At 36.3% G+C, this 21564-nt stretch overlaps 1 protein-coding gene across 1 annotated transcript in view; it reads left to right on the forward strand.

The window, feature by feature from the left end:
- The window catches only part of ddb1 (damage-specific DNA binding protein 1), a 126912-nt gene that overhangs the window by 42458 nt on the left and 62890 nt on the right, over nt 1–21564 (forward strand). The window contains exons 13-15 of the mRNA XM_030128387.1: nt 1419–1597; nt 9807–9970; nt 12296–12403. Of these exons, the coding sequence (XP_029984247.1) occupies nt 1419–1597; nt 9807–9970; nt 12296–12403 (451 nt within the window). The remainder of the gene's footprint in view (nt 1–1418; nt 1598–9806; nt 9971–12295; nt 12404–21564) is intronic.

A 21564-nucleotide genomic window follows, 5' to 3' on the forward strand; every position in this document is an offset into this window, starting at 1 on the left:
GCTATCATATTCACATTTTTGGTTTCGCAGCTTTTTTTAGCCTTTAACAACAGTAAGAAAGGTTGGATGTTATGTTTCTTAGAATCGCTTTTGGTAATACGAAAGTTTTTTTGGTTTTTAAAGTCACAGCAGTGATTTTAGAACTCATGAAGTCACTGGAAATGGGAAGATGCATGTGGGGGAGCGGATGAAGGATCAGTCTGCATTTGGAAAGGGCTGCGTTACATGGAAGCAGAATGGAAGACAGACATTTTTGCCATATACACCAATAAACCACTGGCCCATGAATAGAGCAGGTGCCCTTTCAAAATCTGGAGGCCAGTTGTGTTAATACAAGTCATCTGTTTCTGTTTAATAACCGTTAGTGATGCACAGATTGAAAAATTCTTCGCATATAACAATATTTAACACAATGTTTTGGCTGATACTGATATTTATCACATCTTTCTTTGGGTTTCTTTATGTTGCTTTTGTTATTTATGTCCTCTTCATTATGAATGTAAAACATGGCTACAATTTGAAAGTCCTTCACCACATTGTCTTTTTTCTTTCTTCTTTTTTACACATTGTCTTTGAACGAAGACGTATTCAAATATGCTTTTTTATGAAAAAAAAAACCCAAACCTATAACATGACACAACAGATAAATATATCTCCCCTTGTCTTTGGCTAAAGGATATCTTTTGTCTCAGTACATACAAGTGTGGTCTAATATCGATGTCAGGCTGAAATATCTGTGCTTCCTTAATCATTTCTAGATATTTTGTGAGGTAGGTGGAACTATGGTTTCTGCAGATAGCAGCAGGTACAGCGTTTTGCATTTCTTTATGCTGTGAGGATTGAGATTTCTTAATTTGCTTGCATTCTGAGTATCTGCACATGTGCTCTTGCAGCCAACTTATGTCTCTGTGGAATGAATGCTGTAGTTTTTACCCCCATTAAAGCTTAATTTCTAATAAGACTCCACCCTTCTCCATAACTACTCATTGCATTAGCTACATATTTGGCAAGAGACCACACAGCACAAATGCATATAAATAAACAAACAAATGTAATATGGCTCCTACTCTGACTCCTCTTTAATTTTTAACTGCTTTAAGGATTACTTAAGGCAGTGGTCTAGTACTGAAATAATACCACGATGGACTCCTGTATCTGCTGCATAAATTGTATCTTAAATAGTTGGAGTGAATTATAAGCAATTTTAGTCATTTCCCCAACATCAAATTAATTGTCGGCACTTTGAGTTTATGTCAGATTCTGAAGTGTTTTTTTTCAGACTCGCAGCAAAATTCCAGGCATAGAGTCATGAGGTTTGCTTTGAAACATTGTCACGTTTTATCCTCCTGCCTCCACATCATCCTGTCTGTCACTCAGCATAAAAGCAGCTTTTAAAAGGCCAGTCTTTGTGTCTCCAGATCACATCAGGCTCCGTTCGCCTGGTGCTCCAGGACAGCAAGGCGTTAGTGAGCGAATGGAAAGAGCCGCAGGGCAGGAACATCAGCGTTGCCGCCTGTAACCACACCCAGGTGGTGCTCGCCGTGGGACGGGCCCTCTACTACCTCCAGATCCTGGCAGGAGAGCTTAAACAGATCAGGTAGGTCAGGAATTCAACCACGCACACAGCAGTTGTTAGGCTTGTACTAATGAATTATGCATGGAGATTAACTGTCTCTACAGGCACATTATAAACGCTTTCAGCCTTGCACCATCCAGCTTGTCTTAAGTGTTGTCCTACTATGTCTGAATACAGAAGCGCCAGGAGCTGTTGCAGTGAGATAAGAGGACACATTGCTTTTCTCAAATCCATTTCGGTGGTGCACATATCAGTAATATGAAAGTGACTAAAATATAATTGTGTAAATGAGAAAGGACAAAGTTTTAAATCATTTTACTGCAGAGAAAAATTTAATCAACACATATAGCATATAATGACAGATAATACCCAGTCACACATATTGGCAGTCTGCCAGTGTACCTAATACTTTCTTTATTCATAGTATGTGCTAGATGTAAAAAAAAAAAAAAAAAAAAAATAGTAAGTGATAAGACATACTTCACTGAAGGCCACCTCTCCATTGAATCCTCTACCTGTGGTGCAACATGAACTGCTAAATCACTGCTGTCGAACGGGGCTGTGGTGAGGCGAGGGAAACATGCTACCAACTGTTAGCATTACTTGTAGCTGGGTCGATGAAAAGCTAATTAAATATACATAAAGGACTATGCAGATAAATGGCCCTGTTGCATACTGTCGGAAAACAAAAGTATAAGCATGAGTAATAGTAATGTACTTACCCATTCATTAATTCAGTCTCACTCAAAGTGATTTAACATTTTCAGTTCAGTCAATTTCTGTTAATACAAAAGAAAACTAGTATATTCAGTGTTTCCTAAAAACAAATGAAGACAATGTGATCAAATCATGTTCAAAGTAGGAATATGATTTAAATGTGTTCTATCTATTAACTTTATTTACATAAATTCAAAGACACACCATTTCCTTTTTCCCCCTGGTGTATTCCCTATATTCCAGTTGTGCATATATTGATACAGAGCCTGAGAAAGGTCATTATAACTTTGTTAAAACAACAAATGTAATGGCAGCCTAAAACTTTTTCACAATACTGCTGTTGAAGGAAGTGTTTGATGTTCATCATGCTCTAACCATTCATTGCTGAATGAATAATAAATTAGAACTCAGATTGTGCTTTTGATTTAATGGCTGTGACAATATTAAATCAGAATTTAAAAAATATACAAAAACAGTGTTAAACAGGTGTGTCTTTGTCTATGAATATTTAAAATCCAGTCTCTATCAGAGCCAAATTCTGCCAATACTAGTTTACAGAGGTCATAATAAACCAACCAACTGTAAGAGTATTGTAAATGACATTTTGGCTTTGACGTTGTTTCATAAACGACACATTTTTTACTCCACTTTAGAATTTAACAAAAAGAAAATTACAATGAATCTTATGGTGAAAATCTTCACTTTTATCTTTATTATCAACATATTGGTCACTCAAAATAGTTTCCCACCATTAAAAAACCCCCAAAATATTAACAACTTAAATGCACAGTGTGTAGCAGTTTTGAATCAAGCACCTAAAAGTGCCTCTGTCGGGGATGCTGGAGCCCATCCCAGTGGTGCAGCGCTCACCACTGTGCAACCCTTCTGCTATTCCATCACAGTGAAATGACAAAGTGAATATTCATCACAGAGATTAAAAAAAAAGAATAAAAGTAATTATCAACAATAATATAATCATCTGCTATTTTGTTTGAGCATGACATCAAATTCATCCTTAACATTTTAGGACAACTTGCAGTTGTCTGTTCACATTTTATGTCATTAATAATAATATATAAAAGGAGCACAGACATGCATTGACTGAAATTGTATATCGAACAAGTCATTATTTGATTCCTGATCAAGAATTTAAAAACATAAAAGTAAATCTCTATGTAATGTACAGTGTTATACTCTCACAAATTTCTATGTTTAAGTCATGTAAGCTTAGTACGAACACAGCGAAAATTTGCTAAAGCTTCGGGTCAGACTCATTTCTAAACATGATACAGAAATACACAGCAGCACCTATTTTATTTGCTTATTTATTAGGATCCACATCAGCTGCAGTAAATCCTGCCACTATTCTTCCTGGGTTCCAGTACATGCATAAAATTATTAGGGATGCACCAATACCACTTTTCTCCAGACCGAGTACAAGTACGAGTACTTACATTTGAGTACTTGCTGATACCGAGTACCGATATGAGTACTTAATAATACCATTACAGTTCTTAGTTCCTTTTGTAAATGTACTTTATTGTCGTTGCCATTACTCTGACTGGAACAAATTGCTACGACACGACATTTAATGTGTTGGATTGAGCATGTCTCAATCAATCCACCAGGGGGCGCCGATCTTAATTAACCTTACTGGACAAATACCATGAAGAAGAGTAAAGTTTTTTGAGAAGAAGAATGTCAGTAATAACAAACATGGAGACGGCAGAGGTAACACTAATGTGGATGCTAATGTTGATGTAGATGAGGGTAGTTGTCATAGAATGACAGTAGTTTTTCTCTAACTCACACAGTCGCTCTTTGAAAAGATCCTCTACCTCCACGGTTCCCGGTGGTTCCCTTCTGGGTACGCATCCACGAGAACCTGGAAAAAAAGATGGAATGTACGCAGAGGACGGACGGAACGCTCCATCCATATCCGTCTGTGTCTTTAACTTTACTTGCAGTCAGCGTTATTTTTGTGACCGTCATTTATTTCGAAAAATCTCCACACTGCGGACACTACTCCTCCGCCCATACCTGCTGCAGTGAACTGTGAATGTCATGCTGCCGTAAGTGGTATCGGTGCAGTTATATTGGAGTACTTTCACGAGTATGAGTGCAAGTACACACACTGAGTATCAGACCCGATACCCGATACTAGTATCGGTATTGGTGCATCCCTAAAAATTATACAATACATGCATACATTACTAACTAAAAAGAAAAAACACTAAAAAAACATGTTAATAGAAAACGCACAGCACGCATGGTGCAGTTCTTCAAAAGTGAGTAATGTCATGGAAAGGTTTTTAACCATTGCTATTTCCATAGTAAGACATAAAACATATTATATTTAGTATTATTATAAATACATAATTTCTTCAATCATATTACATTTGTCATATCATTATGCAATATACAATATTAACTATAATCACAACTGCAACAATTATTACCCTTATTGTCACCATCATTACATTCATCATAACAACATCCATACAATTTTTTCTTATTTCCAATAACATTATCCGTACCTTGATCAATACCATTACTACCATTACAACTAGCCCTATCATCATCACCACTACCACCAGCATACTAACACCAATTACAACGATAATCAGGACTAAACAATAGCAATGAGAGCAGACACAGCACACTTATCATTTGGAAAAGCCAACATTAATACTAATATTATAAGGGTGAAAATAATACTAATTATAACCTATGAATCATACTACTGATGAAATACCCAACAGAACCAAACCCTTTAATTAATTAAACTTTAATTATATTCCCGTTGGTACTGGAAATAGCTTTAACTCACTGTGTTTTACTTAAGCTGACCTTTATTTTATGGGTAGTTCATTATCTTCATATAAATGTGAGATACTGGTATGGGTATTTTCATTTTTCCATTTTATGCTGCTACACTCTTCTTCCCCGCTGCATCTCTGAGGCAAATGTATTGTACTTTTATGTACTTTTTACCTCTACACTTTGCCAGCTTTAGTAGTTTTCCCCTTCTCGTCCAGTGAAAACCACATTTTGACTGGGCTCTTGTGATAATTGTGATACATTTTTCCTTAATGAGTTGAGAGGATTCTCCTTCTTATGCCAAGTAAACAGTCTAAAAACCCACTTGGATTTACTGGAAAATGCACTGTTACAAAGCTGAAAACAGGCTTGGTTCTCCCACACCACTACAAACATATGATGGTCTTATAGAATATGATGCATTACTGTGGATGAAAGTACCAACACAAGTGTTTCATTTAGGATTTGTTTCAGCAGCCAGGGGTGGGGGCTACCTGCTACCTACATTCAGAATTAATACAGTATGAATGTATTTTTACAACCAAACTGCAACCACCGCAGTTTGCCATTGTGTTTATTGAAGTAATAGCTGAATGGAGTTATCTGTTGTTTTTTTTTTTTAGAAGTGACTGTGATCAGAAAAGAAGTTGGCAAAATATAATGCAACAAGAAATAATGAGCATATTTAATGTTTTTACAGTATGGTCACTAGCTTTTTGAGATTCTACTCATTTGGGAGGACAGACATTCTCTACAGGACAGACGGACAGCATTAAGATCCTCCTGAAACTCAGTAATGCATTTTATCCTCTGCAGGAGACAAGAGTTTCACAGCTTTGCTTGAAAAAATATAAGAAAGAAAGAAAACTGTGAACCCAGTGACTAGACTCAGTAACCAAACATAACACTGTCCTCACCCAGATGTTAACCCACTGTATGTCTCTGCTCCTTGTATCTGATAAAATTTCAAATTAAAAGCCCCTGCAGAATGGTAGCAACTTAATAATACAGTATTTAATAAAGTTATTTAGCAGCAGCGGCAGTAGTGTTGCATTGGAGCTACCACTGCAAAATGTAAATGAAAGAACACTATGAAACAGTGGATGAAGTGGTTCTGATGAACATGTTCAACGTTCCCCTTTGAGAAGACTCTCCAATGTGGGATATTGGAACATATGAATTAAATAGAATTGAATAGGGATGTAGAACTTCTACTTTTAGTGGAATTAGGGACGTAACGATTACCGGTATAACGATAAACCACTGTAAAATTCCTGACGGTTAGTATTACCATTTAAATTCCAATTATCATGATAACCATGTTTGATTACCCCACTTTGAGAGAGAGAGAGAGAGAGAGAGAGAGAGAGACCTGGTCCAAGTGCACAGAGAGAGAGAGAGAGAGACTATCTGTCTATGAAAAAGAAACTATAACAACTCAAACTTGATATGTAAAATGGTCAAACAATGGCTATAAGGTGCCATCTTCAATACACATTTGTATGTTTGATGTTTACACATGAATATTTGAATATTTTGTTTCTGCCAACAGAATGTATTGAGGTTTTGCACATATGTCACATGATCACGTGGTCTCCTGTTTACGACGCCGTAGTGGTAGGCAAGCCTTCCTTGGATCATATGTGTTAAACAATGGACCTGCTAAACTCCTGTGGGCCGTTTATTCCTTAGCTTTCACCAACTATAAGTTAGACAGAAAGACCGCTGGGTTCCATCGGTGGCAGCGGTAGTTCTGTTCTGCCCACCGCTGTTTGTAGTTATAACCGCGGTTAGCGCAGCTTCTCAGTATAGTTAGCCTGCGTGCCTGATGCACTTAGCGGCGTGGAAAAAAAGAATTGTCATCATGTGGTACGGTGATGCAGACCCCTGTAAACCTACAGGAGGGCTTCCCCTGGACTATCACCTATACAGACAGAGTGATTGTGGATCTACCTGCTCCCTTTGAGTTTCCTCAGCTGGGTGAGGCAGATGGAAGTAGGCGGAGCTACGGCAGCATCACTGCTGAGTTCAGCTGGAGCTGGTGACAATACTGCCCATCCGTCTGTGACCGTCTGCTGTTCTACTATGGGACAGCCTTCCACATGCGGTCGAGTCAAATTATGCGGCTGTGAAAGAGAAGATGGGATGGGCTTTTGGACACAGACAGTTAATGGAGTGTTTTAGAGCTAACATATCGGCTCGTTCACCAGATCTGGGGCAGAGCCTGGAGGTGTACGGCTGATGTGAGCCGGCTGGAGCTGGGAACACTGGTTTTACCTCTGAGTTGCCCACGCATCACTGTTGTTAGCAAACATTGAAACTCATGTATGGTGCCTTTATCACAAGCAGACATACTCGCAAACTAGAAGCACTCGGAGAGCGCAGACCTCCGCCAAGGCTGATCAGTGGCCCCCCCCGTGGGCCCCCCCACGCCAAGGAGGTTATGTTTTTGCCAGGGTTTGTTTGTCTGTCTGTCTGTCTGTTTGTCTGTCCGTTAGTGTGCAACATAACTCCAAAAGTTATGGACAGATTTTGATGAAATTTTCTGGTCTGCGCCCCCCCCCCCCGTGGGCCCCCCCACCCCCGATCACCACCAAAATGTAATCATTTCTTCCTTATCCCATTTCCAACAAACCCTGAAAATTTCATCAAAATCTGTCCATAACTTTTTGAGTTATGTTGCACACTAACGGACAGACAGACAGACAGACAAACAAACCCTGGCAAAAACATAACCTCCTTGGCGGAGGTAATAACAAAACACGCAAACACCAGTCCAAAGAAAAACACAATATAGAGCAACAGTTCTGACTTTCTAGATCCAGATAGTGTGCCTACCAGTATGGCGGTGTAAACAACAATCACATGACCAGTGACGTCAGCTGCAAGTCCTCAATATTGTGCCTATTATTTTATTGTATTTATTTATTTATTTATTTTTCTTTTTCATATTTCAAAATGCGTGGTTAAATTATTTCAGTGTGTGCATAAGTACTTTTTGAACATTTTGAGCACATTTCAACAATACTGTGACAATAATGATAACCGTGATAATTTTTGTTAAAATAACCATGATATGAAATTTTCATATTGTTACATCCCTAAGTGGAATATTTTCACATTTTGCTCTGAGTACATTTATGAAGGAAAGGATTTAACGACCTTTTCCACTACTGTTTGCATCACATTTCTTCTGTCAGCAGTGAACCGTGTACTGGAGCTGCTGTGGAGTCTGTTTTTCCTCATTTCTCTCGTGCTGCTTCTATGGTTTTACCCTTGTGGCGATCCTTGTGCTGCTATTGCAGTATAGCTGCCTTCAAACATTTTTTTTGTGAAGAGTACTTTAAAACTTGCAGGATGCACAAACAAACATGTTTTCTAGACAAAGATACGCAGCCTGTGGAGTGGCCACCAGGGCTGGTTGAAGATCAGTGTTTGCACACTTGAATCTTGATACATGATGAAACGATTAAAGAGCTGGTGTCGTCAGACCTGAAATAAGGCTGGGGTTACATCAGTAAACCGATGCTTAACTGTTAATGCCTCAAATCATGATATGTTCTGAGAGAGTAGTTTGGTTTAGACCATATACATTGCTAAACTGTTCCCCTACAGTGCAGTTAAAATGTAAATACTCAACACAATGCAGAGTTGACAGTATCTGACTGAGGGATCATCTTTTTGTTGCTCGTCACAGTTTTACAGTGAAAGTATCTTCATCTGGCACCTGTAGAAACACGCAAATTGGTCAACAGATGAAACATTTGATTCTGAAATGGAGGGAAAATGGAGCATATGGTCTGCGCCACTGATGCATATTTGCCATTATTCACTTTGTTCAGGGTTTCCTCAGGGTCTTAAAAAGTCCTAAAAGTCTTGAATTTACAAATGTGCATTTAATACCTTAAAAAGTCTTTAAAAGGTATTAAATTTCATATAGTAAGTCTTAAGTTATGTTGCCATAAACATTTTTGCTGTATTGTGTTTAAATGTGTCTGGGAAATGTCCAAACTAGAAAGAAATTAACGTTATTCTACTTGGTTCGACCCATTCCAACCCGATAATTTACACCGAAAATAGGAAGCAATTATTGGTAACTTTGCAGCCCCCGGTGATGAATGATTGCAAAACATTCAGTTCTGTGTATAGTATGCATGTAATGTTCAGTCTCTGCTGATGTAAATAAATGTGTTTTCCTAAATTCTAAGAGTCATGAGTTTTTGCCAGTATGGCTGTGAAATGGGCTTTAAATTCTGTTCTTAGTAGTCTTAAAAAGGTCTTAAAAAGTCTGAAATTTAACTTGTAGAAGCCTGTAGGAACCCTGTTTGTTCTTTTGTTTATTTTGTTTGCATCTTTGCATCTCTGTGCCCACTCAGGTTTTTTTTTTTTTTTTTGTAACCTGGCGGTTTATTCATGAAGTACACAATAATAATTAAATCGTGAAAACACTATCTCTTTAGCAAAAGAAAGAATTTATTTATTTTTTTCTAACTGCACTATACTACAAACATGACACTTGTCGTTATAACTATACTATACATTATCCATTATACACTCGGTGACCTTTTATAAAATTCCCATGCCATAATTTTGCAGAATGTATCAAACAGAAACAGAGCACACAGTCCTCTTTTACAAAATAAGCATTGGCAGCTTGTTTCAGTCTTTCACACACGGTCTGTTCCTTCCATAGCACCACTGAGATGGAGCACGAGGTGGCCTGTCTGGACATCACGCCCCTGGGAGAGGCCGGTGGGGAGTCGCCACTCTGCGCCGTCGGACTCTGGACAGACATCTCAGCCCGCGTCCTCAAACTGCCCTGTTTCACAGCCCTGCACAAAGAGATGCTGGGCGGAGGTGAGAGAGAACACACTCTGTTCAGATAAGAGAACACACTCCAGCAAAGAGGGAGCAGTTAAACAGAGCAAGCGCCCAGTAATGTCAGAAGACCCTGAAAAAGTCATAAACTTTGGACTTAACCTTATCAAAAGTACAATAAAACCCCATAATGTAATACATTGACCAGTAATAAAATAAAACATCCTGTCTGGTTTTGATGTTTTACTGATAATGGAACACCTTTTAAGGTGGGTCATTACAGAACTTATACTTTTGTAATTTTTAGCTAGTACTGCAAGTTTCTCTTTGTGATTCATATGGGAATTTAGGGGGGGAAAGGAAATGGCTCTGTTGTCTCTGTTTGGAATAAATTCATCATTACTGTTTTTATTTAATTATTCTAGATTGATTTTTGTGATATGTGGGAATGCATCTGCATAGAAAATAATATTATTTTATATGAAATTTAGAAAGTTTATTATGAAAGTGAATCAGCTTTACTTGAACTATGCATTTAATTTTATCGCACTACACAGTGACAGGTGAGCGCTGGGACCAGTTTTTGGTCACCATCATCCTCTGTGTAGCTGAAAGTTGAAGTTGTATGTTCAAAATGTTCAGCAAGTCAGTGATGTTGGAATCCGGTTTTTCCCTGAGTTTTCAGAGGGTTTAGGTACCGCCTGGGATATAGTGTTAGCCTGAAGTTCATGAAAGAGTTGAACAGGTTGGGCTTTTTTTTCTCCCTCAGTTAAAGGAATATTGTTTTGGATCATTATTATTACCACACCTGAGTAGAAATGCTTGGAGAAGCTAAAACAGACAATATACAATATCCAAAAAGCTTAAAACAAAACAGACTAATGAAGTCCACAGGGAACCAACCATTAGATCTGTAAAAAGTCTTTTAGTTTTGATGTTCCCCACATGGATTTTACATTTATTTGGCTGACGGTGCCCAAAATAGCTCAGGGAAAACCCTGACAATATCAGTCAGCTCATTCTGTTCATGATAATTAATGGTCAAGCTGTTATCACATTAGGTTTTATAATACTTCTGGACTAAGTGCAGATTTGATTACATTTTCAGGCTTTTTCTTTCATTTCTAGGAAAGTATTAAATTATTGGGTGCTACTGAGGAGGAACGTTTGTTACTTTTGTCAATTCAGTTATTAACACCAGCAAATGATCTTGATAAAATGTGAAGTTGATGTGCTAATAAAGTTTCACTGCACTCAGATGGTTAAGGATACACATGTAGTTAGAACTGATGGTTGTGAGAAAGAATAACTTTAACTAAAATGAAATGATGGGACAGTAAACCAGTAATATGACCGGAGCAGAACTAATATAGTAACTTAGCACAAAGATATCAAAGGACTTCCTCAATAATAGTGCAGTAGTAACTTAATTCAGTATTGTTAATTAAAATAAATGGGTTTTTCATTTTAAAATCCATATCCTTGATGAGTAATTGAACACAAATTGCACTGCCTTCCCAAATGCATTAAGTGCATAATTTAGGCATGTGAGAAGAATATAAACTCTGAAGTATGCAAGGGAGAATGACTACTTTTTTGGTTAAACTTATGAAAAAAAGAAAAAAAGTTGTCAGTGGAGACAAAGTTTTAGAACATCTTGAACGGGCAGTGGAAGGACTCTTAGTTCCCAATTAGATCTCTTCATCCATGAGGAATATGTCCACACTCTTTCCTAAAGTGTCACACATTATTTTCCAGGTGTGTTTGATTGACAGCTGCTGAGTTTTCACACTTTACAAACTGTGCTGTCTTGCACAGAAGTCTGACTGGCCTCGTTAGCAGAATGTGCTAACAAGTCAACTCTGCAAGTCACTATATATACACTATAAACAGGAAACTTTCACATTGAAAGCTATCGCTCTGTTTTAATTGCTGTTATTTTTAATTTTATCCTCGGCAGCAGAAGATTTTAACACTTCCTACTTTCAGCAACATCACATTTGAGCCGCAGTAATTCTGGTCACAGATATATTTTAAAAACTAGATTCACCCCTATGTATTTTTAATTCAAAGCTTTTTATTTCAAATATTTTGCAGATGTTTCATGCAGATTCAGCTAACAAGCCCTTAATTACAGCCAGTTTTAATGTAATTGGCCTCCTATCAAAGAGTCTGATGTCTGGGAGTCAATAAAGACAGAAGACTTTATTCTCCCTGCAGCATATACTTTTATAAAAAAGTATTTTCATAAGTTAGCAGACAGTCTGGGCGATAACTCCAGATTGACAGTTTAACTGACTCCTATAACTCTGGTTTTTGTTCAGTGCTGGAAAAATCTGTATTTTTCTCTGTGGTTTTCCTCAGAAATCATCCCTCGCTCGATCCTGATGACCACCTTTGAAGGCAGCTACTACCTGCTGTGTGCCCTCGGTGATGGAGCGCTCTTCTACTTTGGTCTGGACCTGCAGACTGGTAGGTCCCCCACATCACACCGTCACTCCACCAGGAAGATGAGAGCTCCTTAAACTACTCCGACTGCTGAAAGCCTCCGGGCAAGGCCACGAGCTGCAGTCTGAGCACATTTTTAGAAAATGTTTGCATGAAGAATTGCATAACTGCTCACATTATTTGGTTGTGATGGAGGAGACACTGCAGCCTGAAGACAGTGATGTTAGTGTGAGGGAAAGACTCTGCTCTCTGTTTCTCTGCAGAAAGATGTTATAGCTACTGAAAAGTCAAAAAAAGTAATAGAAAACCAGGAATAAAACAAATATATACGGCTTTAATAAAATTTTGTGAGAAAAAAATCATCTGAGATATGATGAAACCCTGCATATGGACTAGAGCTGCAGCGATTGATTATGTTTGTAGTTGATCAATCCAGCAATTATTTTCTAAATTCTTTTCTATCGATTAAACAATTGTTGAAATAGGTGAAAAACATATTAAAAACATGAAGCGGACCAAGGTTATCGTTAACGAAATGACGAAAACTGAAATTGAAAAAACATTTTCGTTAACTGAAATAAATAAAAACTATAATTAAAAGAAAAAAACGATAACTAACTGAAACTGTATTGTGTGCTTACAAAACTAACTGAAACATATAAAAATTATGGATAAAATTCGATTAGTTTTCGTCTATGTCAATGTCAGATTGATACGAAATTGATTTATTTTATTTGAGCAATTTTCACTAGCGGCACCATACGACACTTCACGGTCTGTCACTTGTGGTTTCCAGTCGTCTTCTGGTCCCCACTCTACCTGGAAACATGGAGACTAAAGTTGGGAGAAAGCAGCAGAGTCCTGTCTGGGATTTATTTGAATATGATGGCGAAAAAGATAAAAGATACGACAAAACTAAAATTAATACTAAAACTAAGCATTTAGAAAAAAAAAAGAAAACGAATAGAAACTAGCAAACCTGCTCTTAAAATCTAATTAAAACTAACTGAATTAGAGAAAAAAAAGTCAAAACTAAATAAAACTAAACTATAATGAAAAATCCAAAACTATTAGAACCTCGAAACGGACATATCTGAAAATGACAAACAGCTTGTCTTTTATTCCAGAATCAGCTGAAACAACAACCACAAAAAGTATGAAAGTAAAAGGATATATATTTGAAAAAAAATGTATATGGAAATAACAATAACAGTATAAACATATATATAATTATCTATAGATATAAACAATAAACAAGTCAAATGACATCTGCAAACAATATGTGCACTGACGTCTTTAACACATTTTGATCCAACTTACGAACAACTTAAGATCGAACTAACGTGACTTTGTGTTGATCCTGGCGTCATGTGCGCTACAATAAGTGTCCATATGAAACACAACAGTGGAACCAATGTTTAGCAGCAGTGAAATAAAGGAAAGGAAGCTTCGATTCAGGAAAATTGTAAGCGATTCGTTATCCATTTGAGGTGTTTGATTGGTTAATCATTTCTATCTAATATGGACAAAATGCACATTACTTACAGTGGGTAGAACCTTCAGTTAATTTAACCATTGAATTAATTAGTTGTAGATATTTGGTCAGTGAATATACTTAATGGGAGTTATAAAAATAAGTGCAGTGGTTCTTGAGTTTTGTTCACACACAAAATAATGGCCGATGTAGCAGGATGGGAATAAGTACAAGATAATCAACAACATCACATGAACTCAGATGAGAAAGTTTAAGACAAATGAGTAGAGTTGAAACGATTCATCAATTAGGTGCTTGAAGCAAATGCAAAAATTCACGATTCGATTAATCGACTCAAATTGATTGAAGGGAAATATTCTATTGCAGTTTTTCTGAGTTGAAGCTTCTTCGTGCGTCACAATAAGCGTCCATGTGAAACACAACAGTGGAACCAATGTTTTTAACAGCAGAGGAATGAAGGAATCAAAGCTTTGATTCAGGAGAATTGTGGTTGAATGATTTTTTTTTTTTTTTTTTGGATCACTTTGAGTTGGTTAATGATTTCAGCTCTACAAATGAGTGACATGTAGAAATTCACAGGTATGAGCACAAGTTGACTAATGTTTATTTGTTGTGGTGGTGGTTTGAGATATCAAACAGTCAGTCAACTTTATTGTCAGTTTTACCATATGCATACAGAAAACTGAAATTACGAAACTCTAAGGCCCCACAGTGCAAAAAGAAAAATACAGGGAAAAGTACAATATAACTATAAACAAAATTTAAGTGTAACATAGAATATAACTATGAACAGCAGGAGGTTGAGGAGACAATAAATACACAATATAGATGCAGCAGTGAAGTTAAACAGAGGAATTATTGGTAATAGAAGTTATTTATTTAAAGTGACATATGCAATATGTGCAGTAAAGTGACTGTTATGTTTTACATCATAGAGACATGGAAGTAATGTTTACAACAGTGTTTCTACCTCAGTAAAGTCTGAAAAAGTGTTTCAAGTTTTTTAACCTTCGTCTTAAATTGGCTTTGGAAAGTGGTTAAAATGTCCATCTCTAGGATATATTTTTCTCTCTTTGGTCCTGTAGTTCACATGTAAACAACATTTTAGTTTGCAAAAACAGATATTTTAAAATGCTTTCCAAAGTGTTTTCTGTGTGAGTCAGTATTTGTTTAGGGGGAAAAAAGCAACTTTAAATCTGCAGGAGCCAAATCAGTAGAAATAAAAAATGAACACCTTCCACCTGCAGCTCTGTCCCAAATCAAAAGACTAAATATAAAGATAGATGAGCCTGGTGCCTTTTTCACACCGCTATGGGAAAGACAAGACACTTCTCCATGCTTCTGTGACCAAAGCATAAAGAGTCAAGTGTGAGGAGACTTTCACAGCGATCGGTAATTACAGCCATCAGACATGCATTTAACCCTCCTACCTGTGTGAAAACACCAGGGGTAAGTGATAACTCTGTGTCTCTGGGTACATTTTCCACAGCGGAAGCGGGTAGAATTCCAGTTTCCTCAGAGTTCTTAAATTCTGTTGGGTTTCTGTAAATTGGCTTTGAGTCTTGTTTTGACCAACTCTATATGTAAAGTGTCATGAGATAACTTTTGTTTGATTTGGCGCTATATAAATAAAATTTGATTGATTGATTGATTTGATTGGTTTTCCCCTGTAAGTCGCTTTGGATAAAAGCATCTGCCAAATGCATAAATGTAAATGTAAATTGCAATATGCTGAAAGGTAATTATGGAAGTTTTGCTCAGTCATACTGAAAAACAACTGCAGCTTTAACATCACATAATAACATTTTAGAGTGTTTTTGCAGCTACGCGTCTAAGTTGGTAAAATAGGTTGGCTGTGGAAACTAAAGACTCTCCAAAACAAAGTCACATTTGTATCAGTAAATGAAAGCACACTGCTGTTTTCACTGTTTACTACACCAGTACATTTATTTTGCCTGTAGAGTTGGTGGAATGCTCATTTTTCCTCCATTTGTGGTAAGTGTAGTTAAATATGCTGCTTCCTCTGAGAACTTTTGAATACATGTATAAATTTCCAACTTCCTATTAATCAAACCTTATGGGGTTGTATGTTTCAGCAATCGGTCCATTTTCATTTCGGTTTGATTTATGATTCATTTCGCATAACATGACATAAATATTCAAAGAATAAAAAGCAAATTACATGGAAGCATGGCTTTAACTAAACAGATTTCTTGTGCCTAGAATTCTCTCCCATTACCTCTAAGGGGTATGTAGCTCCATTGACATTATTAAATCAAGACCTCATACACACCGGTTCACCCCGTTCTGTTACTACAGCTTATATAACAAGTAATGAGATGTAAAAGTTGAAATGTAATGGAAAAAAGTCTTCTGTAGACAGCGATTGCAAAGCCGGGTAAAATGTTAATCATGTACACAGGGATATGAATGTAATCATGTTAGTCTGGGTTCCTTGTAAACATCATGTCCCAAATTTAATGAAAGCAGGATAGGTCTGTCAACCAGCCTATTAGTCTGCATATAAATGCGCTCATTAATCCTGCTCCGACTTGATCCGCTCATAGTGACAGAGTGTGAGCCCTGGTCAGAAGGTGTGAAATGCGACTGTAGGTTCTGTAAAGACAGGTAGAAGTGGTCTGACAACAGCACAAGGCATAGGAGAAAAACGAGGAAACAAGTCAGCCTCCATGTGCATTATTAACCGGTACGGATCCGCCTACAAAACTACAAAAATCTGGGCCTGTGTTCATATCAATGTGATTGTCTGTTTGTTGATTTGCTTTTTAATCATCCCCTTTTTTGTGCCAAGAAAACCAAGAAATCAGTCTTTGTATCCTTGTAAGTCAATGCACAGAAATAGTTAAAGGTCCAGTTTTATTTGTGCAATTGCAAACCAGTGATGTAACGATTACCGGTGTAACGATAAACCACGGTAAAATTGCAGACGGTTAGTATTAACGTTTAAATTCTAATTCTCATGATAACCGTGTTTGATTACTGCACTTTCAGGGGAAAAAACCCTATGTAAAGCTATGCTTTTATGTCAAATATTTGAGTATAGTTTTAATGTATTACAGTTTTGATTGTATATACCTAATATTTGGAACCAATATTCACTTTTAAAGTCTCTGAAAAGGTTCGTTAAGCATCTGTATGTTATTTATGCAATAAATTGTATAAATTTTTCAAATCAGATTTTATTTTTTTTTGTTTTTGTCCTTTTGTGTTGATATAGTAGGTTAAAGTGAAAAAAATAATAGATGATATAGATGAAGTTGTGCAGAAAAAACAGATCCCAAACATGGCTATAGTAAACTTTTGTTTATATCGTGTATAAAGGCAAAATCAAAAGGACTGAAAAACGGCCAAAATAGGCTCAGACCACAAAGGGTTAATATTTGAATGTTTCTGCATCAGAAAGTCCATTGTGCCTCTTATTTTATTTTTTTATTTTTTTAAAAATACAACTTGGTTAAAATATTTCAGAGTGTGTATTAGTACTTTTTGAACATTTTGAGCACAATTTCAATAATACCATGATAATGATAACTGTGATAATTTTGGTGACAATAACCGTGATATGAAATTTTCATAGCGTTACATCCCTATTGCAAACTCACATTTGGTGATTTACTAAAGTTGGAACAGGTGTGGATAAAGTTGGGCGCTTCTATGAAACTAGTACCTAAAAACAGGACAGAGGGGCTAAAAATTCAAACAAGATGTAAACTAATTTTATGAAGCAAGTTTGGAAACACTTTGGGTCTATTTTAAAAAGAAATATTTACTGCGATAAAAGAGAAACTATTTTTCAGATATAACGCTTTTTTATTTGATGCACACATATAAAAATCTGCATGTAACTCAGTGAAAAGGACACGAAAATTATGCGGGACTATTTTTTCAACTATCTTTTTATTCTCTCACTGGTGCATTTTGGGAATCGAAGTAAATATGCAGTACAGGAATTCTTCCCTTGGCCTTAGAAACTGGGAGATTTACCCAAATCCCAGAAGAAAACAGACTTCGTGGACTGTGTGATTTGGGCGAAGTGAAAAATAAATCATATTTTCTTTTGTATTGTCCTCTATATGATGAACTGAGAGCCTCTGTGTTTGATGACATGTTTATCTAAAATCCTGATCTGTTTTTGAGCACTGATGATGACAAGATGAAATGGTTGTTTAGTTCAAATGTATATAAATTAGCATTATTCGTTTGTAAAGCCTGGAAAAAGCAGTGTTTGTTTAAACAGGTCAGTACGTTGTCTTGTTTATATCTATTGTGCCTATTGTCTGGTCTTTGGTCTTTGGTTTGTATTTTTGGTGTTTTATAAGCCCATGTAAGGGCTGGGCATATTTTTATGCAGGACACAATAGTAAAAATTCATTCATTCATATGCAAGGCAGAGGGTTTCACAAAAATGGCTACTGTTGCAAAAGCACTTGCAATTTATATGTTTAAATGGGCAGGTTCCGCATGTAACGTGAGTGGACACGATGGGTTACGCACGAAACCTCAAATGAAACTGCTGATTCATGAAAAAACCTGCGTGTCTGGATTTGAAAAACAACTAGGATCGTCAAATTTAACACAGTGTCTTTATTTATAGCGGTATATATGACCATTTTAAAGGTGCAGGAGACTTTCATGACCGATTTTTCATCAAATCTGTAAAACCTCAGTCATAGCCTAAGTATCACGAATCTGTAAGTCTTTCTGTGATTACTCACCTGAATCTCTTGCATTATGGTGCACAATTTCGAAGTGCCATCCACCATGAACAAAACGTGTGTTTACATTCAGAGCCGGGAAGTAACTTGGGCATCTTCGGAATTTTGTCGCGACATGCATTGTGGGAATGCATTGAGGAGGCTCGCGCAGCCACCTGGCAGCGGCAGCTGCTAAAGACACGATGCGGAAACGGCAGGAGCTCCCTTCCCTCTATGCGTATTCCTCCAGCCGTTTCCACGTTTCAGACATTTCTGCATGTTTGTTTCATCCATGTAATATCATATGGTCGCTCTGCCACTGCCGCTGTCAAATGTAAGCTTTAAAGCTTTCATTTGGATCAAGTGTGACACCTAATATTTGAATTCAGTCACATTCTTAACTTTTTGTCCTTCTATCAGGATGTCAGAAAAATTCTTGACTTTGTAATGGTTCATGCAGTCCACTCTGCTCATTCAGTATCTGCCATTTCAACAGGTTACATCAGCTGCTGCGTTTGAAAGTGACCACAGATATTTCCTCATTCAACAAAAGTTCAGAACAGAGGACAGAGCTGTACAGTCTGCAGATTTACCACTGGAAGTCACTAAACCTTTATGGAGGCAGGAAATGTTGAATGTTCACCAGAAATCAACATTATTCCTGATTTTTCAGTGATGGTAAAAGAGAAGATATCAATTTAAAACATTTTTTAATGGGTTAACCCTTTAGGTGCTGAGTTGGGTTTTTTTTTTTGTTTTTTTGTTTTTTGAAAAAAATATTCAATTTTAATATCAAGATTTCAAAAAGCTGCTTGGAAGTGGTTAGAGATAAAGGCATACTGTAAATGAGGAAAATATTGGGTATGACCCAGAAGTTCATGATGGAAAAAATAAATAAATAAATAAATAAATAAATAAATAACTATATATATATATATATATATATATATATATATATATATATATATATATATATATATATATATATATATATATGTATATGTGTGTGTGTGTGTGTGTGTGTGTATATGTATATATATATATGTGTGTGTGTATATGTATATATATGTATATATGTATATATATATGTGTGTATATGTATATATATATATGTATATATATATATGTGTGTGTGTATATATATATATGTGTATATATATATGTATATATATGTGTGTATATATATATATATATATATATATATATTTTTTTTTTTTTTTTTTTTTTAATTATTGTTGAACAGTTGAACAGTATATATACATAATAGTATGACATCAAAGTAGGATAAAAAAAAATAGTCACACTTCACAAAATATTTTACATTTCCAATATATAGAAACAAAGTAAGTACAAAATAAATAAATAAAAAAGCTTGAGGTATAAAAATAGAAATTATATTAATTAAATAAGATTATATACTTGACAGTTTTTTCTTTTTTTTTTCTTTTATTTCCTCTAGAGTTTATAATTTTCTTCAAATTATCTAAATAATTGGAATGATGGAAGTAAATTTACTCTTTCAGTTTGCATGTTGTAATGTCACAGGATGGCGGCCATATTATATTGCATAACTTTTAGTAAAACTAAACTTTGAACATATTTACACGGAAGTTTTCTTTGTGTTTTTGTGTAATCTTATCCTTAAAATAAATTAACTTAAACATTAGTAGAAGGTAAAATGCAGTAAGTTTTAGTAGCTTTGTAGCCAAGCAGCAGAGTAGCCAAATCTGCCCTTATCTTTCCAAACTAAAACTAAATAAACTTTAATTGCTTACTAAACCACCTTTGGACTCCACCTTTAAAACTGAATTTTCTTCTTCACTTTGAATAGAAACATGCCCTAAATGGTGTAAGAATTGAAGCGGCACATGTCCACCATTTATTGGTGGGTGGTAGTAACAAGATTCGGCAACTCTATCTGGAGCTATGGTCTGTTTTATTAGGTTATGTTACTTGTCATAATATGGCAACTTTGGCGTGTAAAGGGTTAATGTGTGAACTTTTTGGTAGAATAACCTGAAGTTGTTAATCAGTGCTTCGTATTTCTATTATTTCTTACAACGTAACTGTAAAGAATCTTGGCTTTTACCTTGGTGTAACCACATGACAATCTGACTGAATGCTCCTTATCATTTCACTCCATGTTTAAATCCTCCACCACCTCAAACCAAGCTCCATGTAATCAGTGGTGGAACATAATCTTCTTTAGGCACTTTGGAGCAGGTTTACTTAACATTGCAAATTAGTGTGAGGTCGCACCGTCTTCCAAGTCTGTAGGTCGTGTGAAAACGGAAGCAGCCAGTTGATTTCAGTAATGACCAACATGTTATTGCCACCGCAGTGCAAATTAATACAGCGTCAGATTGCACATACACACACCTGATGACCGCTCAGAGGTTCTACAACACTGAGACAGCGTGGTACTTGTAAAGTGTAGGTTTTGTGCATGTTTTTCTCAGTGACACATCATGGTATCTGTGGATGAATCAATGTCTGTAACTAAACGTTAAAATAGCAAATATGAGTAATACAGAGGAAACATTAAATGCTGTCGGTATTTGCCACAGAACTGTGCAAAACACTTGGAAATTCATCATCATTAAGATGAGCATTTCATGAATGTTATTATTTTTTCTTTGATAGATGGAATGCGGCCTTATGATACTTGTATGACAGTAGGAATGTTGTAAACCTAGGCTTGGCTTCCTGTTGATCCTGGATATTTGGTAAAGTTCTAATCTTATTAAAGTCTTCCTTTTAATGATGTCAGGATCTGGGTAGTGCTGCTGAAATCGTGGGCTGTGTTGCAATCAATAAGATATGATAATTCCTGGCTTTGGCCAAATAAACATGAATGGAGAAAAATCATGGGTTACGATATGACTTTTTTTTTGTATTTGCAGTGCTGCATAAATTCGCAATTAACCTTAAAGGGACTCCCAGAAACCTTAGTAAATCTTGCCTCTTCCACCACT

Source organism: Sphaeramia orbicularis, chromosome 3 (assembly GCF_902148855.1).
Source record: "Sphaeramia orbicularis chromosome 3, fSphaOr1.1, whole genome shotgun sequence".
NCBI lineage: Eukaryota > Metazoa > Chordata > Actinopteri > Kurtiformes > Apogonidae > Sphaeramia > Sphaeramia orbicularis.